Below are 25,027 nucleotides of genomic sequence, written 5' to 3'. Positions count from 1 at the left end.
AGGGGATGGGGGGCGGGGTGGGGGGCAGTAGGTAGCGGGGGGAGGTAGCGAGGGGGTAGGGGGCGGGGTGGGGGGCAGTAGGTAGCGGGGGGGGCGAGGGGATGGGGGGCGGGGTGGGGGGCAGTAGGTAGCGGGGGAGGTGGCGGGGGGGCGAGGGGATGGGGGGCGGGGGGGGGGCAGTAGGTAGCGGGGGAGGTGGCGGGGGAGGCGGGTAGAGGCGGCGGCGGCGCTGCTCTCTCTGTCTCCCCCGCCCGCTCCCGTTGCCCCGGGTCCCGCCCCGCCTCCCGCTTCCGGTCTGGCGGGCCGGAAGTTCGTGTACGCAAAACGCCCCCAAGATGGCGGCGGCGAACCCGGAAGTGAGGAGCCGCCTCTAGGAGGGAGTCTGAACCCCGAAGCCCCCGGGGACCAGGTGAGGGCCGCTCGCTACCCCCCCCAGGGACCCCTACGTGCGGAGAGATCCGCCGGGCTGGGACCGGAGAGCCCCCGGGTCCGGGTCTCTGGGGAGGTGGGGGGGGGGGAGCCCTTTGCTTCCCCTCCCCCCGGGTCCGGGTCTCTGGGGAGTTGTGGGGGGGGGAGCCCTTTGCTTCCCCTCCCTCCGGGTCTCTGGGGAGTTGTGGGGGGGGGAGCCCTTTGCTTCCCCTCCCCCCGGGTCTCTGGGGAGTTGTGGGGGGGGGAGCCCTTTGCTTCCCCTCCCCCCGGGTCTCTGGGGAGTTGTGGGGGGGGGAGCCCTTTGCTTCCCCTCCCTCCGGGTCTCTGGGGAGTTGTGGGGGGGGGAGCCCTTTGCTTCCCCTTCCCCCGGGTCTCTGGGGAGTTGTGGGGGGGGGAGCCCTTTGCTTCCCCTCCCTCCGGGTCTCTGGGGAGTTGTGGGGGGGGGAGCCTTTTGCTTCCCCTCCCCCCGAGTCCGGGTCTCTGGGGAGCTGTTGGGGGCAGGACCCTTTGCTGCCCTTCTCCCGCAAGACAGGGCCTCCATGGAGGGGCAGGTCTCTGCTTCCCTCCCCTGGGTCAGGTTCCTGGGGAGCCACGGGGACGGGGTATGTCTCTCTGCTTCTACTCCCCCTTCTTTCAGGTCAGGGTCTCTCAGCGTTTCTGGGGAACATGTTGGGGGAGGGCTCTTTGCTTCCTCCTCTCTTCCCTCCCCGGGGAGGGGGTCAGGGGAGCTAAGTTATGGCCAGGTTTCTCCTCTTCTCCCCCCTCAGGTCAGGGTCTCTGGGGAGCTCTGCTATTCCTCTCCCCATGGTCAGCTCTTGGCGGGAGAGTTGTGTCCTGCACCTCCTTCCCTGTCTGTCACCTCATTTCCTTCTCTTTTCTGGAAGGGAGGGGATAGTGCTTCAGGTTTTCTCAGTTCCTCCAAGGAGGCTATTCCTCCTCAAGTTATCTTTATTAGTCAGAGTTTTAACAGCCCTGAAGGTGTAGCAGTTTGAGTCATTTCCTGAAGCACAGTCCAAGCAATGCAACTACCTACTTGGGCCGAAAGTTTGGTTTACCCATTCTAGTCATGATGCCTAGAGTTAGGGTGGATAATCTGGATTGATATTTAGTCTGAACCATCCCCAGGTATTGTATAAGATAATCCTACCTATACATAACCCCTTTTATCCGAAACCCATTTACAAGAATCACCTTGCTCATCATTAAAATGCAATCACTTCTGGGGTGCAGTGGGAGAACTCTTAAAGAGTGTAAAATAATACCACATGATAATTTGGGACAGGAAGGGAGGAGCTCTGTTGGTAGCACCCAGCCTTTGAAGGACCTTGGTTATTGTATTAAGGTGTAACACCTGGTGTTCTGAGTCCCCTGGTAGTATTTGGGGACAGGTAGTTTGTCCAGATTAACCCTCAATTTGTGTGTACAGCACCAAATACAATGGACCCTTCCTTCGCCCAATCCTGATAGGGCTGCTTCTGTTATACAGCTAAATAAAAAACATTTATTTTCTTAAAAGTCTGGCCCTTTTGTTGTGGGGAAAGATTGTGGCTTTTTACTTCAATGTTAGTGATGGAAAAGAATTATTGCCTTATCTACCTGTCTGTTGCAACTGACAGTGTAGTCTTGTTCCTGACAGTACATTCTCTAGGGGCCTTTCCGTTAACTGTTAAATGACTTGCATAGCAAGACTTCCATCAATTCCGTAGGAGACTATTCCACATGCTAATATGCCTCTCTCTTACATTTTGCCTGGTTATTTTTAGATATTATTGAAGAACAAGAAGGAAATCTCTTATGGAAGTAAAGTAGCTCCTGAACTTATGAATACACTCCCTTTTTAGGTGTATTATGGACCAGATTCTTCTACCCTTTCTGAGGCTGAGTGTCATGTTACTCTACAAGTAGACCGAAGGACTAACGTGATTATTTGTGGATTATTTGGTGTGAGTAGGGGTATCAGAATCTGTCCCTATTTGATGTCTAGACCCACCAGCCTTTTCCATGTAATTACTTCACAGCACCCTGGATTTTTCTAGCATGAAAATGTATTTTTGAAAATAAGTAAAGTTTACTATGCATATGAAAAAAAAATTCTAATGTTAATTCCTAGTCTAAAGCAAGGACCAGGCTTTTCTAATCCCACGTAAAACTTAATTCCCAAAAGGAAACTCTTTGCACAGGGAACAGGCTGAAGCGACAGAAACCAATGAGTGTCTCACTTCTGATTTAAAAGTAGCAGAAATCTGCCCTGCACTGAGACCCTGAATGTCAAGTTCTTGCCCACAATGGTGCTGATCTTAATTGCCCAATTCATAGCCCCTGAAAAATGGAGTTTATGCTGTGACAGACTCTTAACTCTACTGGTGCTAGTGGTCATCTATATACTTGGATCTTAATGTTGTTAAATATCAGTGCAGTGCTTAAAGCGGTGTTCTGCTATGACAAGAGACTGTAAAAAAAAAAAAAAAAAATGGAGTTAGGTTCTACTTTTATTGTGATTCCAAAGCAAATGTTCTCAATTTACAATAAAATTAGATGGCTTTTCTAAATTCTAGCCCTGCAAACTCACCAAGGGATCTGAAAGTTTCCTTGGGTTCTCTTTGGCTTGTGCATCATCACCAGTTGTAAATTCTGCAGGCAAAAACATGCCCTTTGTTGTATCTGTGCAATCCTATTGTCTTTGGGGTGGGGTGTGGCAGAGAGGGTGGCACAGGCCTAACCTGAGGGAGAATGTAGCCCTACAGTTGGAATTTGTAAGTTAACAGTTCTGTTGAAAGCGTTTGAGACAGGAGGGATTCCAGATCCCTCTTGCGTAGCTGGGTTGGTTTTGTCAAGCGGGCGTGCAGGGGTTGCCGAAACAGGCTCTTGTTGATGGAAGATGGCTGTATTGTACTTGATGGAAAAGTAGGTTGTAATATCACCATGAGTACAGTGTGTGTCCATTGGTCCCATAAAGAAATAGTTTTCCAGCAAAGTCTGATGGATAGGAAGTCAAGTCAGGAGACCTTTTCCCATCCCCTTCTCTTGCTCTTCGTGGGATGCCTGGCAAATCACTTAGCTTTTATTCATCAGTTTTCCCATCCAGATAATGATACTTTCCAGCTATACAGCCTGGTGGTCAAACCCCTATGAAACCTGTATTGCTGAAACCTTGCACTTTTTTTATATACCATTTAAAGGAAACATACGTTCGCTTTAATTGTCTGAACTTTTTTAACCCTTCGAAGCAAGAGTCTAAAATCTTCAGGTATCTTGATACTTGGCAAAATTAGCATTATTCTAGAGCACCAAAGTTTAATAGTTGCATTCTAGTTTCCTAATATTTGAATAATATAGGTCTGGCAGAGCTATAGCTGCTTGGTATTATCATCAGTGTACAACATAAGAACAGCCAGGCTGGGTCAGATCAAGGGTCTGTCTAACCCAGTGTCCTGTCTTCCAACTGCGGCCAGTGCCAGGTACCCCAGAGGGAATAAACAGAACAGGTAATCATCAAGTGATCCTTCCCTTCACCCATTCCCAGCTTCTGGCAAACAGAGGCTAGGGACACTACCCCTGCCCATGCTGGCTAATAGCCATTGACAATAACACTCTGCCTGGATTTTTTTTTTTTTTGTTATACCTGAGGTGACTAACAATTAGAAAGAAAAAATATCTTCCCCGATTTGCTTACCTTGACAGCACGTGCCTGTACCTGGTATCATGTTTTATGTGGGCTTTCTCACATCAAACAGTGATAGGAAAATGATTTTTATAAAAAGAGGGAAATATTATTGTGAACCCACCGAAATAGGCAGGACAACTCTGGAGCCAGAATAGCACCTGACGCTACTTCTAGCTCTTTTTTTTTTTTTAAAGTAACTAGGTCTCGATTTGACACTGTCCCTTTAAAAATGCTCTGAAAGAACCTGCTGAGCTGCCATAAAATTTTTTCTTTCACATACTAACTTGCCCTTCCTACCCCTAGGGGTCCTTAACCTCCTGTCAAAGCCATAGAGTCCTCCATCTTTTCCCATGCTTTATGCTCCCCACTCTTGAGTAGGAGAGGACTCCCTTTGGGTCACTGCTGAGCATTGAGACATTCCCTCTTCCACAGGCTGCATCATCTTGTGGACACCCCCACGCCCCCAGCCCCTGTTGACTGAGGTAGGAGACAGCAGGAACCAGTGCCTTGTATAGCGATATAGAGCATTACCACCTGAGTGGACACGTGCTTTAAAAATTGGAGCTACTTTCCTCTTGTTTCAGTAAGATTCTTTTCTTTACATTAACATATAAATGGACAGGAAATATTTTTTTTAGGCACATTGTATGCTTTTAAAATCATTCCCATGCAGGGACCTTGTACAGCAAGTTTCAGCCTGGAGTAGCATGGAGTAGTCTTTTAAACGGCTAAGTTAGACCCCTGAAATGGTTTATAATGGAAATGCTGACACAACTTTAATTTTTTTTTGAACAGTAGCACTGTAATAAAGAGCTAACTGTGCAGTCAGTGAAAACTGAGCTGTGATTTTAATCGCCAGAGTCTGAATCTGTCAGGAAAGCCTTCTAGGCTTAATTAAGAGAGGTTTATATTCTTCTTTGAAACATTTTTTTAAATTTAAAATCTTTCCAGTCTTTTTGGTAACATGATCTAGAACTGTAAACATATTACTGTGAAAAAGACTGACATAGCAAAATACATGTTGAACCAGCCTGAAATGAGCTTAAAGTGATATGTTTATGTATTTATGACCAGTAAGGAGGCATGCTTTGATGTCTTTGTACAGCTTTTTCCAGTGGGAGTGGTGATGTGGTCAATCAGAGCATTCATAACTTCTCTGGTAGTGTTCCCCATAGGGCCAGGATCTTTTGGGCTAGACAGACGCCATGCACTCCTTCTGAGGCCTGGCATACACCTAGAACTTCTGTTGACGTAGCTCTGTCACTCAGGACTATGAAAAATTTTACACCTCAAAGTACCATAGTTAGATCAACCTAACCCCTGGTTCAGATGTGGCTAGGTCGATGGAAATATTCTTCCATCAGTCTAGCTATTGCCTCTCAGAGAAGTAGATTACCTGTCCTACATTGAGGGAAAAATCCCTCCCATCAATGTAGGAAGCAACTACACTACGGCCTTACAGCAGCACACCTGCAGTCCGATAGCTGTACTGCTGTAGTGTAGACATACCCTAAATTAATTCCCTGGCTTCCCTAAGTAGTGATTGGGGCACGAGGCAGAGGAAAGATGGTCTTGTGGCTGAGGCACAGGACAGAGAATCTGGAGACTTGGGTTCCTCTCTTGCGTCTGCCACTGACTTACTGTTTGACCTTGAGCAAGCCACTTTCCCTTTCTGTGCCTCTGTTTTCCCCATTAATAGAATGGTATAATATATGCCTACTTCACAGATATGTTTTGTGCTTTAATTCATGTTTGTAAAGCACTTAGTCCTTTTGATGGAAGTACTGCCCAGGTGCCCCAGTCATGCCGGGTACATGTATATCATGCTGCACACGTATGTCAATGCCAGGTATTAGGATTATTTATGATCTTCTCACATGTTGTCTTGCAGGTTGGAGTACACAGCTAGTCTGAGCAGGTACGACTCCCTTGAAGTTAAAGACACTATGCGTTTTTGCCAGTGGTGATATTGTCCCGATGTGTCAGATACTCGATTGAACGTACTGCGGCTCTTAGTCACCCATGTTGCCTGAGCCTCTCTTTGTGCTCTCTCGTAGGGGTTGTACAACCTTTTGTGCCTTTGAAATTTCAGAGCACAGCCAAGTGTATATGTGGTGGTTTGTAGGTTTCCACAGAAATGTTCTGAGTTTCTTGGCAGAGTTGGGGGAGGGAGGCATTTTCTTGTGTATGACTTTTCTACCTGGAAATAGAAATACGTCATTTTATCTCTTCTACCAGTTAAAAGGGCTCTGACAGATGGATTCTGCCTCTTCCCTCCCTATAATGTGCTTCACTTGAAGTAATCCGTCCTAAGACTGTATTTGGGTCCTAGTTTAAGCAATATTCCATTGATGTAAACAAAATGTTTGAATTTCAAGTCGAGCCATTAAAGCCAAGGCAGCCTGTGAGTGAAGGGAGAGACTGTGCTTTACAGCGAGTCCTTTGTGGGGAAGCAATATGAAACTCTGAACTGTGAATTGGTGCTCTGACAGTTCTGCTGATGGAACTGGGGTCTGGGGAAGCATGAAACAGTGTCCTAATGTCATTCTGCAAGCTGAATGAATGGCAAATGAGGTCAGAATTACAGATAACTCAGCAGCAATAAAGTTGTATTGTGCTGTCTTGAAATGAAAGATTTAATGTAAAATATATCCACATTTGGGTTAACGAAAGTTCCTCTCCAGTGTATGTTGTCAGTAAAGCAGCTGAAGCATGGGACTGCTTAATCTTACTAGGGTGCTCAGTTTATTAAGTTTATGGGGCAGAATAGAAAGTTTCTTGCCTTTTTCTTGGGGAATTTGGGGAATAACCTCTCGGGGCCTACATCAACAGCAAGACTCAAAAGTAAGCTTTTTTAGATTTCCATATATGAATATTTATTATTGCTTTTCTATAGTGCATTTCACCTGTGAATCTCAAAGCACATCATAAACATTAGTGAGGTAATACAACAACCTTATGTGATAATATACCCGTTTTACAGTTGGAGACTCTGAAGCACAGAGGGGTTAAGTGACTTGCCCAAAATTACAAAGTCATTTGTACACTAGAATTGCCTACACTAGAAAGTTGTACCACTTTAGTTACTATCTGTGTAGTTGTGAAACAACCCTCCCAGTGTGGATGCAGTTGCATGGGTATAAAGGAGCTTTCCACTGGTAATCCTATTCCATGTGGGAGGAGGAATAACTATAGCAGTATAAGGCACTTTTATTATACTGGTATGACTGCATTCATACTAGAACTTGTACTGGTCTAACTCTGTTGGTAAAAAGCCACATCTTTAACTGCCATAGTTATATCAATATAGTTTGTAAGTGTAGACCAGGCTTAGTGGAAAAGCAAATAAAAGAATTCAGGAGTCCTAGTTTCCAGTGCTGTGGTGCTTCTTGAGAAGTTTTCCCCCCAATTCCATTACTCCCTCTTCTTGAGCTTGGCAGCCCTTTTGTAGTGTCCCAGTAGAGGTGGATGAAGTAGGGATGGAAATAAAATACTCAGGGTTGAGCTTATTTCACTGTTTAACTCTGCAGACTACAGGTGAGCACGCCTTCAAATAAATGCACAAAGTGAATTTATTACAGCCTCACATAGCATGTTTATTTGAATGTATGCTCAGTCAGTTCTCCATTTATTTTTTTAAACAGTAGAAAACTCAATAGGGGAAGCTGATAATGCAGTGTTATATCTGAGAATGTAAATGTGCAAGTCAAGACATTCAAAGATTCCCGCAGCAACCGTAACTCATCTGCTTTGTACATTATAGATTAAGACATTTTAACAATGTACCGAGTGATATAAAATGCTACAGTTGTGCAAAGGGGCTGAGTTATTATTTTTAGAGAGATTTCCTGATTCTTGTTCATTTTAGATTCCCAGCCACAGTGTTGCATTAGTGTGGCAGCTTATATTGAATTAGACCCACATTTCTTTGCAGAGTGCAATTTCTCTGGTAGTGTCCTCCGGCAGTTTAAGTTTTGCCATGACTTTGTCAAATAGGGTTCATTGTTTGTACTTCTATTTCCTTCTGTTTTTATAATCCAAGAGGCCTCTCTCTGGGTGTGTTGTTTTCCAACTGCTGAGTCTTTTCTTGGCACCTGTAATTAAGTCTGTTACACCACTAATTTAAACCCACCTGGCTTTATCTTTTGGCTTGACTGGATTGTGGGAGAGCAGATATTTTCATTTAAAGGAATAAATTCCCTCCCAACAAGCACCTTTGATTCTGCAGTATGGTCTGAGCTTCAAAGAGGTGGGGTTAGGGCTGCTTAAAAGGTGATGCTTTTCCTCTTGGTGCCGTAGACACTTGTCTTCAGAAGTAAAGTTTGCTTTTTTTTTTACTTTCACCCGTATAGATGTCAAGAAACTTGGAGGTGATCTCAGCTTTTCTCCCCTTTGTTTACTGAGTGTACAATTCGAGCAGTTAATCTGCCAAATACATTATTTGCAGCCATGCCGTGACTCTCTAATAACTTGCACAGCCAAGGTAAGTAGCAAGGAAGATTTTACACCTTTCTTGCTCAGTTCTATGAACAGTTCTGATACGCTGGGAATGCAAACTTTACATTGTTAGGGTCGTGTAAAATCTGTGCTCTTAAATCAATGTATCTCAGGTACATACAGGTGTGTCCGGAGTGTACCATAAACTGTGTGGTACGGCATGCCCTATAGTGACCCCATTTTAATCACATACAGAATGTTTAATATCTTTCACGTTGATGTTATCCTCTGCTGTCTGTCATAAGTAGACTTGGTTCTATTCAGAATCAGTGTAAAGTTAGGTTTAAGTTTCTTCAGTTGTTTTCCCATAACTTTCTAAATTGCACGTTAATCTGTGATTGGGTGAGTTGGGTTACAATTTGCTATATTTTGCACTACAGTTGGTAATACGCTGATTCTTTGTTTTTATTTTAAAAAGCAGTTTCAATTGACCCATTTGAATCTACCGTCATAGTCTAAGTTGGTAGGGAACAAACTCTAGATTCTGAATATCTGTCTTTCAAACATAAATTCATCAGTCTATTGCTAGGGCATTGTAAAAAGCCCCTCTCTTTGAATTATCCTAGAGCAGTTCTTGCTCTACTCCTGCGTAGTCTGATGCCTGGCTAGTAGAGGGTGCACAGATTAATTTGGGGGAGCCCTTGTCCAAGTGTGACTGATATGCAGATCCTCAGACAAGGAGATAAACAAAGCAGAATCGCGCTGAGTTTTGCTCTTGGAGAAACTAAGTGTGCCAAATGAAAAGGGACTAAACCAGTTGGGGAAAAACTTTTTCAGTTTTTAAAGATTACTGCAAATAATGGAAAGAATTAAAAATAATTGTGTGGCACTTCCCATTTAAATATAGAATTGTGGGCTAAGGAGGCAAGCACCTGCTAGTTTTGATCATATTAAACTTTACACTCAAATAGCATCTCCCATCTGAAAATCTCAGTGTTTTTCAGACTATGATGAGACCTCTCAGATCCCCTGTGAGGTTACTAGACCCATTTAACAGATGGGTATACTGAGGAACAGAAAAGATTAAGGTTTGCCCATTGTCACAAAATAAGTCATTAGCAGAGCAAATTACTTGAGGAGTCGTGACTTCCAGCTTCCTCTCTCATGACAAATTGCTGCTTGGTATGAATTAGTACTTCTCTCTGTATATTGTTTGAACATAAAGGGGAACTTGCATCTGGCTTGGCTGTTGAGATGTGAAAATCTTTTTTCAGTTTCCAAAGTTCCTTAGTTCCTATTTCTCGGGTTACGTACATACATGTGTGTGTGTGTGTGTGTTTTTATTAAGAGAGTTTAGTTTAACTTTTAGCGCCCCTGCTAACAAAGGCAGTGGTCCTTGCAAGTTGTATGTGCCTGATAGATATTGTCAGTTGACATAAGGAATCAGGGAGATGGCTGGGTGTAGCAAGCTTCCAGATTTCATTTGCATGCAGTGTCTGTGGATGGACAGATGGGAAGGGAATAATCACTGTGATAGATCTTCAGGTAGGAAAAGGAACTAGATCAAGCTCCCAAGGGCTTTTTGTTGTTATCAGGCCCATATAATTCAAGAATGGCAAAGTTGGGTTTGACTGTGTATACTGTACATACCTGTGGTTTCCTAGCCAGCTTTCTGTAACAGCATGGCATAGAGGAAATGCTTGTATTTATAGAAGATGAAATATGCAACTGGTATTGTACAGTTTTCTTAACGGTATATGCCCATGAAATGGGCACTTACTCACGGTGTTATTGATCCTGATTATAGCGGAGCTGCTTATTGAGTTTCTCCAGTCGCCAGTCAGTGTGAGTTCAAACTAGATTGCCACACACATCGCTGTTGCTCTCTAAAAAGCCTAAGCCACTTTTGAAAATCTAAATCTCTCTGTTCTTCACTTCCAACTAGTCGTATTCCTTAGCTGCAGACAAAAGCTGCCCCATTGTGGGCCTGGAATGGGTAGGGAAACTCTATCATAATGAACTGTTTAAGTGAAAGTCTATTTATATTGAAACTATTCATATATCTCAATCAGAATGATTCCTGATATAATTAGACTGCTCATAGCTTTATCTTGCTGCGTAGGAAAACAGTTTCATTATTAAGCATAGGATGTCCAGCCATTAAGGAGTGAGCCTAATGGTTTTTTCATGAGTGTGTGTAATCCATCACTTGAGTGCCTCTGCTGTAAATCACGTTGAAAGATCGCTTCATTAGTTCTTCGTGATCCTTACAGAGGGAAATTACTGTTCCTGTGTTTATAAACATTTACTTTATTCTGCTGGGGTCCCTCTTCTGCATCTGCCTTGGCAAATGTAGAAGAGCCTGCTTATTGCTTAGCATGGGGTTATTACTGGTTGTGCTCAACTGTTTGTCCATAGGAGTCATTCCAGCGGCTGCTTTGTGCCCTGAAGCCTGAGAGTTTGTCACTTATAAATGTATCCTGTCTAACATTACGCTGGATGTTGTGTTATAAGTGTCTTACACTCTTCTGCTCAACTGCATTTTGTGGCAATGAGTTCCATATGTTACGCTTTTAGTAAAATAAAGTGTTTGCTTTCATTAGCTATATCTTTTTTGAGATGGGGCGACCAGAACTGAACTCACCCTGAATAGTGTGGCTATATCAGTGATTTATATCACGATATTTTCAGTATTTTCTATCACATTCTTCATATATCCTAACACTGTGTGCTTTTTTTTGACCGCTATTGGTCACTAAGCTTTTCACTGAGCTTTCTGTGGTGATGCCCAGGTCTCCTTCTGTGTCTGTTTTACCCACCTGCAGAGTAAGCATAATGACTTCACAATTACGTTTGGAGGCATAATCAGTTTGGAAAGTGCTTTGAGATCTTTGGCTGGAAGATGCTAAACTCTATACTAATGATTACATAAATCCATGTATTCATGCCTGAATATCAGTGAGATGACAGAATTTTCAGAAGCCTTTGTGATCCATTGCTAACTTTGACCACTCAGCAGCTAACCTTCCAGTGATAAGCCTCACACCATCCATCCATCCATCTCCTTGCTGCTTGTCCCCTACTACAATGACCCTCCACCATGCTTTCCATAATAACTTTCTCAAGGTTGTTTCCATCTCTGTGCCTAATGTGATGAAAGTACTTAAGTTTGTGTCTGTTGATTTCCAACATCAGTGTTTGCTTCTCTCCAGTAATATTTATAACATAGGTATTCATCTTTTTCTCCAGTCAGGAGATACTCAAGAGTACTCTGCAGCCCACGTTTCAAAAGCTTACATTTTCTTCTTGTCAGCAGTATTAACTTCTGAGAACTTGCATCCATAAATTGCTATGGAAAAAATTCAGCTTTTCACTAGTCGCACCTCTGTACATTGTGAGACGTGACTGTTTTTCTACACTTTCTCAACGGAGGCCATAGCTGAGTGAGCCATCCCTAATCTTCCGATTTCTTTGGAACAGCCTCCTTGGTTCGATATGTATTATCCTAGATCAGGGGTCTCAAACTCAATTTAACTTAGAGCCAGTGCCAGGCCTCAAATCCTCCCAGTGGGCCAATATGTCACTCATGCTGCCCAGAACCTGCCCCCCAAAACTCTGCCCCTCACCTGCCTAAGGCTCCAGGAGGGAGTTGGGTGGGGGAGGAGGTCTGGAGTAGGGGATTGGGGTGCAGGCTCTGGGAGGGAGTTTGCGGGGGGGATTCTGGGGTGCAGGCTCTGGGAGGGAGTTTGGGAGTGTGGGGGATAGGGGAGGGGGTGCAGGCTCTGGGAGGGACTTGAGGGGTGCAGCGCTTAGATTCATAGATACAAAGGTCAGAAGGGACCATTATGATCATCTAGTCTGACCTCCTGCATAACGCAGGCCACAGAATCTCACCCACCCACTCCTGCGAAAAACCTCACCTATGCCTGAGGTATTGAAGTCCTCAAATCGTGGTTTAAAGACTTTGAGGAGCAGAGAATCCTCCAGCAAGTGACCCGTGCCCCATGCTACAGAGGAAGGCGAAAAACCTCCAGGGCCTCTTCCAATCTGCCCTGGAGGAAAATTCCTTCCCGACCCCAAATATGGCGATCAGCTTACCTGGGGCCCCAAGTCAGGGCAGGTCGGGGGGCCTCTGCCTGCTGCATGCTGCTGCCCCCAGGCGCTGCCCCTGCAGCTTCCCATTGGCTGCAGGGGCTCTTGGGGCAGGGGCAGTGCGCAGAGGCGCACCTCCACCCCACCCCGGGGCTGCAGGGAGGGGCTGGCAGACATGTGAAGCGAGCAGGCAGACACCACACAGCTCCACTGCGCTGCCGGGGCTCCGGGCCATTGTAAATTGCCTGGAGTGGGGGAGCGCCTGGGGGTGGCAGGTGGGGCCAAGGGAGAGACCCAGCCTCAAAACTGCTGGAGCCCCGTGGGCCACATTGGGGAGGTTCCGCAGATGACCCGCAGGCTGGGAGTTTGAGACCCCTGTCCTAGATAATTAAATTCATCTACTGCCTCTACAGCTTGTCTATTAATTGTGATGCCTTCTTGCATCCTCTTTTTCTTTGTCTTGTCAATGTACGCACATTTTGTTTCTGTTGTGTTCAGGAATAGTCTCTATTCCCCAGTTCCTTGTTATAGACGTATTGCATCAGGGATTGTAGCAAAGAGCGTGGTGTCATCAACGTGTCTGAGGTCAGTTAAAAGATGTCCACCAATGGAGATTCCAGCTCCTTCCATTTTGTCAAAACCTTCTAAGGCTTATATCATAATAAAAATCTGTGTATATCTTGAAGAGGCTTGGGGGAAAAAAAACATACCCTTGTCTAAGACTCTGTGTAGTAGAAAACCCCTCAGTGTTGCTTACTACTGTTTGTATCTTAGTCTGGTGGTGGTGAAGACTTGTGCTGAGTATATTTAGATCCTTTGGAAATCTCTCTCTGCCAGTATCCTCAAAAGGTGGTCATGTCAGATGGTATCGTATGCTTTTGGGTAATAGATGAAGCACATGATGAAGGCATGATTGTACTCTAATCTTAATTATTAGGATAGCGCTAAAACTAAGGAATTGGCTTATGTCTTGAAATAAAAGTGTCCAAACTAAGTAGCAGGCTTAGTAGTAATAGTGTCCCATTTTTAAAACTTCATAGGCGAAAACTAGAGTGGAATTTAGATAATTTTGTTTCCTTTTGTTGATACTCTATTGGCACTTTTCAAGGATAAGGAACTGGCAGCTAAGATTATGTGACAAAGGCTGGGCGCTGACGTACATGTCCGTTGCAGGAGTTTGCTACTTCATGATGTACATGATGAGTTAGATGACTTAACTTCTACCATTGACGTTGCTTTCCTCCCCCCCCCCCCCATATCTGCATTTCATATTCTCTAGCTCTCAGGAGAGAATGGGGCAGTTTATGAGTCTTGAAGTTGGAACTGTTGTTTTACTGCACAGTTTTCTCCCAAAGAAGAAGTCATAAGTGTTGAACAATCCCCAGATGCCTGAAGGCTGGTAGGACAAAGTGATCCTTGAATAGGTTTTCCACCTATGACTCTAGTTGCAGAGAACTTTGCCTGTTGAGTCTTTGTAGGTGACTTCCAGCAATGTCTAACTTAGAAAATCAATAAACTTCCGCTTATGTAGTAAAAGTGTGATAACTGCTCCCATTGTTAGGGTCAGAAGTCTTGCAACTCTAAATTATCTCTGTTCACTGCTTGCCTTGGAGGTTCTGATGTTTCTAGGATAGACGAGATGCTTGTAGGGAATAATTCCTCTTTAATGCTTTGAGTGGCTCTTATAAGATCTTAAGATGAAAAGCTCTAACTTGCCTAAAAAATGGGGGTTATTTACTGCCAGTTTGGGAGGAGAGCCAAGGGAGGAGGAGGAATGGATTGAGTGTAAACTTGCTGAACCATTTGATTTGGGGGTTGTGGACTTCCATTGCATCTGTCCTTGGTAATGTAAAGCCTGGAACAGCAGCACAGTGCATGGAAGTGAGACAGCTGTGGCCTTGTACAAAACTTGCTCTCACTTTTGTAATTTTCCATGTGCTTTTGGGAGGCTGCTGAAACAGAAATAGCTCCCTGGGGTTGTCATCTCTTCTTGGTTTTTCATGATCAGTGTTGACCTTCATTCATAGGGTTCATGGAGTATCACTGTGAATGGCTTTAGAACCTTCTGGGAATTTAAATATGCCAGCCAGCCAGCAACTGGCCCATATCAAAGTGTGAGTGTACAGCGAGGTATTAAAAACTCTTTGCATTCACCACCCCTGGCACTTGATGTAACTGCTGTATCTTCCTCTATTTAGAACTGGAGACATTTAATGGTTCTGAAGTTGTGGCAGAGTGGCAAATGGTTTTGTTTTGTTTTTTTTATGGCACCCACTATGCTATGCAACCACAGTCTCTGTTCAGAAAACAAACTGCGTTCCGCTGGAGGCCGGTTGGTTTTGTGGTAGCAAATCTAAAAAGTGTGTGATGTCAGGATGAAAAAGTGGATCCCTTACATGTCTCAACTTTCTGGCTTTTTTGCCTCTCTTGTGACATCCTTTTTACCTAAAACAGAGACCACCAAAGGACCATAGTACTGCAGTGTGCCAGCTTTCTCCAGTACTCAAATTTAGAAGTAAATACACAACTGCAACGATGTTTTGCATCAATTCAGGCTGATCTAGAATTGTGTGTACATGCTTGAATTTATCGGAACCAACAAAAAGCTTACGTGTATAGATAATTAAGTGTTATCCATTGTGGATCTTTAAGTTAAGTTAGATTTTCTCTAGCGGTGCACGTTACCTTTGATCTGTTTTGGGTATGTGGATGATTTCAAAGGAATTAATTTACTTTTAGTGTGGAAGACTTTACAAGGAAGTGGTTTCTAGTGGTTAGATGTCAGGATATTTGAGGTCTATGTCCAATTATACCACTGGCTTTCTGGGTGTCTTTGTACAAGTTATCTTTCTGTGCATGAGTTTCCCCCTTTGTAAAATGGAGTTATTACTCACTCTGAGGTCCTCCTGAAGAAGTCCACTATCTTAGTGCAGAATATTGTTTTGTATCTGAGAGGATTTTAGTATCTCTGGAGCTCAAAAGTTTTACAGTTCCTAAGCTGTTTTTCTTCATTTTGCTAATTGGGTACAGGCTGTTGTGTAAGAGTTTTCTGAGGGAGCTAAGTACATTTTTAGAGAAATGCACTCTATGCTGTAGAGAACCCATCAAGTGAAATGTAATGTTGCCAAGAGCCAAGACATGAGATAATGTAGAACAGACAGGGAGAATTTCTGATATTGATTTTACCCTTCATAAGTTACTGTTTGTTAGATGTATAAGTGAAGCTGTACATTTGCTACAGCTGTTACGGGAATCATGGCTTCTGATTTCCTATCAAAAGCTGTTACAAACTTTAAAAAAACCCTCTGGTGAAGAGAACAGACGTGCTATTGTAAAGGCACCAGAGTATATCGATATCTCTAAAACAGTCTCTGACTTTAACCCGTAGGTCAGTAGACCTCACCACCTCTGCCCAGTAACTGCTGAGCTTGCCTGTTTGCCTAGGAAAGGTGATCTGTAAAGAAAAAACTGTGTAAGAGCAGTAAATGGCAATCATAGAGGACCTCAGAGTTTTATGTAAATCACCCCCCCCCACACACTTTTGCTTGTTTATATTAACAATATCAGGTTGCGACATGTCTGTCTGGTTGGAGGACATCGTGATGTTTGGAACATCTGGATGGGGACATCACAGGAGAATGAAATTTGAGCTGGAGGTCTCATCTCTGACATTTCATTTAGGGGCTGGGATATTGCAGCTCAGATTTCACCCTCCTAGGATGAAACCATCTATGTCCTCCAGCCCAAATCTCCCAGCCAGAAGATGGAAGTCAGGAACTTATAAAAGCAGGCAAAAAAGTTAAATCAACTATGATGTCATTTTTGCAGGGCATAAAGGAGGTCAGTAAAGAGCCCAGACAAACGACCACCTTTGCTTTGCATTTAAACTTCAACCCTCTGCTGCTGTATTCTTTTTAGATGTAACTTGTAATTCGTGTAATATCACAGGAGCATGTCAGGAACAGTAGGTAGAGTAAAAAGGAGCAAGAGGGCAACCCTGAAACCAAAAAAGAAAAGATCCAATGAACTGAAGACCACTAATGATCAGTAGCTGGGGCTTAGGGCATCTCTTCAAAATGTATCTTGGGTTACCATCTAAAACATTCCAGATATGAATTCACGCCAGCATATTCTCTGTCCCCCTCTTGCAAATTCCATTTAATAAGCTAATGCATGTGATGTATGGTGGGAGGAAGAAGTCCTTAGATGTTCTGGGGCTGCTGAAGATTGGTTAATAGATCAAGGGGACTGAAGTCCACGTAATGGCATTAGCTAGTACCCAGCATGCTAACTAAACGTTTTGGGGTATTTGCACTTGTGGACTTACGACTGTAAAATCAGAGTATGGATTTTATAGAGTAATAAAAAGAAATAATTCTGCACATGTAAAACTCTGGAAAAAGCAGGCAAGTGGAAACTGATTTAGGTGACTCCCTAACCCTAGGAAAGAGGTGTTTCTTCTACTAGCCATTAGTTAATTATCTGAATGAACTAAATGTGGTTGATAGCGTGTTCAGATAACTTGACATTATGTTGCTGACGCTACCTTGCCACTATCTAAACTCTGTTTTGGGGCAAGGTTTTGCTGTGCTCTTTCAGGAAATTTGTCCTTTTTCTAAAGGCACCTTGATTACTTTTCAGAGTAGCAGCCGTGTTAGTCTGTATTCGCAAAAAGAGAAGGAGTACTTGTGGCACCTTAGAGACTAACAAATTTATTTGAGCATAAGCTTATCCGATGAAGTGAGCTGTAGCTCACGAAAGCTTATGCTCAAATAAATTTGTTAGTCTCTAAGGTGCCACAAGTGCTCCTTTTCTTGATTACTTGGAGATTATTTTTTTTTATTTTACTGGGGTGAAAAACATTTAAAATGGGGAATAAATTCTGACAGTTATTATAATTTGTCAGACAATGGGGATGGACAAAAACCTGATTAGTTGTCTTGTTGAGGTTAGATCAGATTTCTGTAATCAGTTTAAACCTTCCCAGAAAAAGCTCTGCTTTAATTTGTTTAAGCTTACAGTTGCTTTGAGCATAACCGATCAGTTTTACTCAGCATAATTTGCGTTCTACTGTACGGCCACACCCTGCTGAGCCTGCAGCTTCTACCTGACATGGATTTATAAGGTTGCATAAACCATCTGAGTCCCAGTATGACTGCCTCTGTATTTAAAGGGAAACCTTTTAAACCACAAAGTGCTTAGCCTCTGGCAAATGATTTATTTCAGTTTGTGAGCCCCAGTCATGTGAGAGCATTTAACCATATGCCCTCAATGCTTGCATTTAGAACTGTAACTTTTTTTTATTTTTAATTTGTTAGCATGATCTTCTTTTAAAAAGTATTTGCAGATCTATTCAGAACTAGCACATTATATTGGCAGCCATCCTGAAATGGCTTTGAATAGGGTAGCACTTGCACATCCATGAAATAGCAGCAGCAAAGTCTTCAGAGGTTCTTATTATCAAGCTGGCCAGTATTATGCGGCACTCTGATCAGGGATGAGTCCTACTTAACATTTTGTGTGTGTGTGCAGGTGGTTTTATTAAATGTCCGACAGACCCAGTCCTGAAACCAGTGGGAGGGATTGCCTAAGTAGGGAATTCAGGATCCTGCAGTATGGCCAGTTCTACGCTCAAAAGTTAAGTCGACCCAGCTATGTCGTTCCGGCATGTAAAAAAAATCTACACCCCTGAATGTACTTAAACTGACCTAACCCCTGGTGTAGATAGTGCTAGGTCGACGGAAGAAGTCTTCCATAGACCTAGCTACTTCCTCTCAGGGAGGCGGATTAGTTTATGCAAACGGGAGAACCCCTTCCGTCACTGTGGTGAGTGTCTACGCTGAAGTGCTACAGCATTTCAAGTGTAGACAAGCCTTAAGATTCCATCAGCAGCAGGAAATGTTATTAAAAGTGTGTTACAGTAAACGTGCAATGTCTGGACGAATCCCTTGCAGACCTTGCTAATATTATTGCAATGAAAAACAGTGTTTACAGAGGAATACATTATTTCTTATCTGTATTGCAGCAGTGCCTAGAGGCCCTGATCAAGTTTTGAGTTCCCGTCTTGCTAGGAACTGTACATACTTACAATGAAAACATGATCTTTGGCCCAAAGAGCATATAATCTAAGTATTACTTTGAAAAAATAAAACAATGATTTTTCCTTTGTAGCCTATCAAATTGTAGCTCTTTCATAAAGTGTTGGAAAGTTCCATGAAGTCTTGGCACAAAGCATGTGTTAAAATAATGTTTTGATTTCTGGACAAATAACTATATGCTTAGTGATAGAATTTCAATATAGAAATTGGAGCTTCAGCAGGTTTGTATTGGGGGATGAAGCACAGCCTGTTTGATAATTGGCCTATTACAAATTCAAACTCCCACATATTTGTGTGGGTGATATATTTAAAGGGACCCCTTTCACTTGAAATCTAGTTGGGTTTAAAAACATGAGCTAAAAGTCATTTCAGTTATTACACCTGCCTCAGTTAATGTTTGTGGATTTACAACCCTAGGTTTTCATAGCTTTTAAAATATTTTTCTCTCCCCTGCTGCTGTGTAATCGGTTTCCCAAGAGTTGTCAGATATGTAAAATAAACTAAAAACATGGGGAGTACTTTTTCTCTGTTACCATAATCTTTGTTGGGGGGAAAAATAATCAGGCAGTGTAAATGTAAGTGAATATATTTGTGTGAATTTGAGTGCTTGCAGAGAATACTGATGGTCTCTCAACTCTTTACCCACAGAACAGCTACTACATCCCTAGTAGCCTTGCAAGCTCCCCAGCTGTGTTGCAATGCTTCTTGGAGAAACCATCTAGTTCACTTTCCATATCCATAGACCTCTGTGTGCCAAAGAGGCTGCCAGTTCATGCCCATTGTGGTACTAGTGGCAGAGGGGATGGAGTTAAGCTGTGGACTCCTGTCTATTGTATTTCAGCTGGGCACGGTAGCTTCTCATCACTATTGGTCTAGGCTGGATTTAAATGAATAACCTGGAAATGCATTTTTCTAATCTATTATCAAGCCCTTTAGCCATCCAGTCGTCTTCAGTCTCGGCTTTTTTAACAAATAGGGTTGAGAAAAGAACGGTCCTTGTAGTCAAATATGGGATTGTCATTACAACTATTTTGGGGTACAGGTTTGCTATAAAATCATGGTGGAGCAATTCATATCCTAAATGCATGGATTATTGACTTTTAACTTCGAACTAACATTATACAAGTGTGAGCCCTTGAGTCTCTCTAGGTTTCAAAATACACTTTGCTCTCCCAGCTGACTGACGAGCCCTGTTCCAAGAGGTGTCCTGCCATGGATGCTACACAAAGTCAAGTTCACTTCACTGTCTGTTACAAATGCAGGAATAAATTTGCCAGCTGAAATTTGTCACTTATTTTTAAAGGGATGCAGTTGAGTCAGAAAGGATTTTAAAAAATGTCTCATGTTACAAATGACACCTTTAAAGGATCAAAACTGAACATTTAAGAACTCTCTTACTTTCTGTGCTGTTTAGTTTTTCTGCTTTACTCAGCTTGGACAGTGAAAATGCACTAGTTAGTTTCACTTCTCAAGTTCTCGTGCACCAGCCCACTGCTGCAATGTTCAGGCAGCAAATGCTGCAGGATAATGTGTTGTGGTTTTTGGGTGTTGGTGTGGAAGGGAGGGAGGAAACGAAAGGGCAAAAAAGTCATATTGAAATCAAAAAGAAATTGTGGAAATCTCTCTTGCTCCTAGGTTTTTCTAAATGTTTGCTTTAACCATAACATTATTGGTATCTGAATTAAGCCAAATTAGACCTGAGTGTGCCCCTTTAAGCCTGCAAGAGCAAATGGACAGTCTAGCAAAAAAGGTAGTTGATAGTGTCCTTTCCAGTTACTTTACAGGTGCTGAAAATCATTTGGATTCTGCCTAGCTGTTCAGGATTAATTTCTGTCACTGAATTGGAGGTCATGGTATGGGCACATTAGTAGTCCTTAACTGGTGACAAATGGGATGATGCAGTTTTAGTGAGTAAATCTGTTTAAGAAGAAATTGAGTCCCATGGTCAATATTTTCTGCATCAGACATTGTATAGGACTGATTTAGGAGGGGGGGGAAATCTCAGGTATGTACTTTGCCTTTTTTCTGGTGATTTTGGGGTTCTGGCCGCTGTGCTGCATAGCTGTTACTCATCAGTAGGATACTCAGAAAGGAAATCTCCACTTGTCACTTCTTCCGAAGCAAGATAATATGTGACAATAAAATACCACATGTAGCTTTTAGTAGGTGAATATTTGAGCGAGAAAGAAAGTGAGATAAATTGAACTGGGTTGAGATACTGGAAATGAGGGTAACAGATTTACACAATCATTGGTGTGACTCAGGTTGGCCAGTCAATTACAACTGTGGTAATTACTAGAAGAGGGGTATAGTCCAGTTGCCATGGAAATCAGTTTTTCTGTTAACTTCAGGGAGAGTACTCTCAGCCCCGTCTGGATAGGTGGTGAAAGGTCATTTGACTTGGCCCTAAAGAGTAGATGTATTTAAATGAAGGTCGCTGAAGATGAGTGACTATCGGAGTAGTGAAAAGAGAGGAGCAGAGAGGGTTTATTAACAGACTCTTCCAGTAATAGGCATAGTAAGAGAAATAGAGGGGAAGCTACACTTAGGGATGGGAAATGAGGTTATCCAATAAAACATGTTTATAGTCTACTTTTTAACCCCTTTTTTGGCTCTTTCTCCTTGTTTCTTTCTTTCCTCCTGATGGAGCATCTCAAGGGAAACTAGTGTAGGGCTAGAGAACATGATTATTAAAATGCCAGTGGCCAGTCTACACTGGTGGCAGGCAACGCATCCATGAATACAAGAGAAATGCCAAACGTAGACAAGGTCGTTGATTGATACCAAGCCTACGCTAGCTAGGAAATGGTCTAGCTCAGGGTATGTCTACGCTGACAACCCTACAGCGGCACCCTGCATCTCTTCATAGAATCTCAGGGTTGGAAGGGACCTCAGGAGGTCATCTAGTCCAACCCCCTGCTCAAAGGGTAACCCTAGCTACGCTGAATGGAGGAATTCTCCTATCAGTGTAGGTAATCCACCTCCCCGACAGGTGGTGAAATTCTTCCATCCTCCTAGCACTTGTCTATCCCAGGGGGTTCGGTCAGTATTGCCACGTGGATTTTTCACACTCCTGAGAGAAGTAGCTATACTGATGTAAAATCCTAATGTAGACTAGGCCATAGTAAACCTAGAGGCCCTTACAAGCCTCAGAACAGCCTTCTTCCTTATCCTCTTGGGACCCAAATTAGCTGTTTTTTTAATTAGGTCGGACTTTGAAGGAAAAGAGGGCTCCTTACTTTTAAGGCCTTGCAGTGTCTTTATGAAGTTCCTTTATATCGTGTGCCTTTAGTTGTAGCCTGGGAACTTAAATTCATAACTTTGCTAGACACTAAAAATCATGGATTCAGTAAGGGCACAGGATTTATAATTCATTACACCAATTTGTAACCCACTGACCTCATGTATCCTGCAACTGTGAAAGGATTGAGTCTGGTATGCACAGGTTTTAATATGTATTCTAATTACTGATCATTCGGGTCTGTCCCAAATTGACTTTGTGGACTTTACCCAGGGCCCTGCCTTGCATTTTAGCTGCTTTCCAAGAATGTGAGTTTGCCACATTGCCCATCAGTGGAGAGCAAGCGCTTGCCTCTTGTGCCATACAAAGATGAGCAAGTATTGCAAAATCAGAGAAATTTCACAATTGGATTAGATTCTCAGCTGTTCAGAATCTCAGTTTTTTAAAACCCTCCTGTGTGTGAAATAGACTTTGGGGTGTAACAGTACTTTCCAAATGCTTTGCTGCTGTTTTGAGTGAAAATTGCGAGCCCTGTAGGGTGCATCTTCATTTGGAAAAAAGGTGTGTTCTTAACTTGTGTTAGCTAACATGTGGTAACCAACTACGATCTTAGTGAAGACAAGGCAGTTAGTATTTTAAGATGAGTTCCCCAGTCTAGGTGAATCTTAGGCTCCCTCATAGTAACTCAATCTGTTAACACTTGTGAAACCTACAAACTGCTTTGTCTTTACTGGGATTTTGCCTCATGTTAGTTACCATGTTAGCGACCTCAGGTTAAAAACAGACGTAGTCAGGACTGTCCTAAGGGGGTGTGGGACCTGGGACATAGGCGCTGAGTTTCTATCTGCTGGAGGGTGGTTCCCCCCGGCTCCGCCCAGGCCCCATCCCCCACTCCATCCCCTCCCCTGAGCACACTGCACCCTTGCTCCTCCCCACCTAGCGCAGAGTCCAGATGCCCCAAAACAGCTGATTGGTTGTAGATGCTGGAAGGGAGAGGGAGATGCTGGTCGGCGGGGCCCGCTGGTGGGCAGGAGGCGGCTCTGGGGGAAGAGGGAGGTTGGTAGGGGGGCTCCTTCTTCCCCTCCCCCTACCCCCCACTGACTTCTGTCTCACCTCCCTGCCCACCTTCTCAGGAAGCATGGGGCCCCCCCAGAGTGCAGGGCCTGGAGCAGTTGCCCTGATTTGCCATACCCTAGGGACGGCTCTGCACCTGGTGAAGACAAGGCCTTAGACTTTATGGTGGAGTAGGGGACTCTATGCAGCCTGACCTCCACGTGCTGGTCTCCTAATTAGATGGGGCTAGCTGCATTTCCTCCCACTTTACAAACTGACAATAGGTATTTCTTTTCTCTCCTAGGCCATGCTGCAGGGTGAAGAGCACAGATAAAGAACCTTCCACCACTCCTTAGAATAGTCCCACCAGCCCTGACAACTTCATGCTGCAGGAGACAGCCTGATGCCCTCAGCACATCCTGCCATGGACGGAGGGAAGAACTTTCCACAGCATGAACACCAGCAGTCAGGCAGTACATTATACAGTATGCCGAACCTCCAGACCCAGCTCAGTGTACCTGCCATGGAGGTGAGGGTCCTGTCAGGTTAGCATGGAAATGATTGGATTTGGGAGCTTTTGCCAGGGGCGGGGTCACAGCAATGTTGAAATCTTGGAAAACAAAGTAAACGTTTACAGTTTCTATTTGGTAAATTGGCTTTCCAGGCTGTTGTCCAGTGGTATAAAGTATTTATTTTAGTGCTAGACATTTGAAGCAGCAGCTGCCACAATCCATGTTGACTTTGAAGTTGGGAGGAAAAGCAAGATTGTGACTGAAACGACATAATTTTAAAGTCCATTATATTGCAACCTGCTAGGGCAAGAGATGAAGAGTCGAAGCTGGATTACCAGCTTTCCATTTGTTTCTACCCCTGCTGGCTATCAAAGTACTGGATCTTAAAAGTGTCACTTGTAGCTGTGTCTTTTCTGACACTGTTACACGACTGAATAGTATTTTATTAGGATTTACAGTCTCCAAGCAGGATTGGGTCCTGTACCAGGTCGCAGACTCACTGGTGCGGCACCTCCTGCTGGTTAGTCTGGGAATTTAGCTCTTTTCCAGCCCTCCGAGCACCTCCTGTTGACCGGTGTCCCTCCCGGATCTCAGTGCCCTTTACCTTGCGGTTCTGCCCCCAGCAGTACCCCCACACTCTGGATCTCCCCTTCCAAGGGAACCCCCTCCCGCTATACCCACCTTGCCTCAGTGGCTACTGCCAGTCATCATCTAGCCCCCTTTCTGTAGGGCAGACTGTAATGGCCACTCATCACTGGCAAGGGAGTTGGACCTGCTGCCTTTGCCTATCCCCAGGCTGCACCTCTGCAGCCCCAGTACCTGCTTAAGCCTTTAACAAAGCCCCAGCCTGGGGCGTTGCCAGGCTGGAGCTCCCCAGCTCCTCTTGCCCTTCCCCAGCACTGCTCTGCTTCAAGTACCCTGTGCTCCCAGGCAGCTAGGTCCTTCCCACTCCAAGGCTGGAGTGAGACACTGAACCAGCTCCTCCCTCGCAGCCCTCTTATCAGGGCCAGCTGAGCCCTGATTGAGCTGGCCACACCTGTGGTCAGCTACTCAGTCAGCTTCCCTCAGCTGTTCTTGCTCCTCTTACCTCAGGAGTGGGGCCCCGCTACTGGTCCCTATTGTGACCTGCTGTACAAACCTATGATTTTTTTAAAAAAGCCCCTCCCCTAGATAGCTTTACAATCGAAACAGAGTGTCCCTTGGGCACCAGTACTCTTTTGTCTCTGATTATAACTAATGGCTGCTGCTTTCCTGAAGTTTGTACCCATCTTAGTCTGGCTACATGGAGGCATTCAGCACCTGCTGCATAGCTGGGGAAGTTGGGCGTAAACAATTTTGAGGTCAGCTTTAAACCGATGTGAACTCTTAATGTTTTCAGAGAGCACCTGCCCTCACAAAATCAGACACTCTATAGATGACTTAAGTCAGGCCCCCAAAATGAGACACTTCGAATTACTAGTCACTTTTGAAATTATTGGCCTTTGAAAACCTCTAGAAACGA

General features: G+C 43.9%; 1 protein-coding gene across 12 annotated transcripts in view; it reads left to right on the top strand.

The window, feature by feature from the left end:
• Window positions 1-238: 238 nt before the first annotated feature.
• The window catches only part of SBNO2 (strawberry notch homolog 2), a 108,596-nt gene continuing 83,807 nt past the window's right edge, over window positions 239-25,027 (top strand). For 2 of the 12 annotated variants that reach the window (XM_073324662.2, XM_073324650.2), the window contains exons 1-6: window positions 240-409; window positions 2,193-2,372; window positions 4,526-4,676; window positions 5,985-6,011; window positions 8,446-8,576; window positions 23,319-23,543. In XM_073324662.2, coding sequence (XP_073180763.1) covers window positions 23,418-23,543 — 126 coding nt within the window. In that variant the 5' untranslated portion in view covers window positions 240-409; window positions 2,193-2,372; window positions 4,526-4,676; ... (1 more) ...; window positions 8,446-8,576; window positions 23,319-23,417. Of the gene's footprint in view, window positions 410-2,192; window positions 2,373-4,525; window positions 4,677-5,984; window positions 6,012-8,445; window positions 8,577-23,318; window positions 23,544-25,027 lie in introns of all 12 variants that reach the window. The other 10 variants (XM_073324660.2, XM_073324654.2, XM_073324652.2 and 7 more) reach the window with 10 other exon arrangements.

This window comes from Lepidochelys kempii, chromosome 25, assembly GCF_965140285.1.
Source record: "Lepidochelys kempii isolate rLepKem1 chromosome 25, rLepKem1.hap1, whole genome shotgun sequence".
Lineage (NCBI taxonomy): Eukaryota > Metazoa > Chordata > Testudines > Cheloniidae > Lepidochelys > Lepidochelys kempii.
The sequence above is the reverse complement of the archived record's forward strand: the minus strand, read 5'-3'. Positions and strand labels throughout refer to the sequence as shown.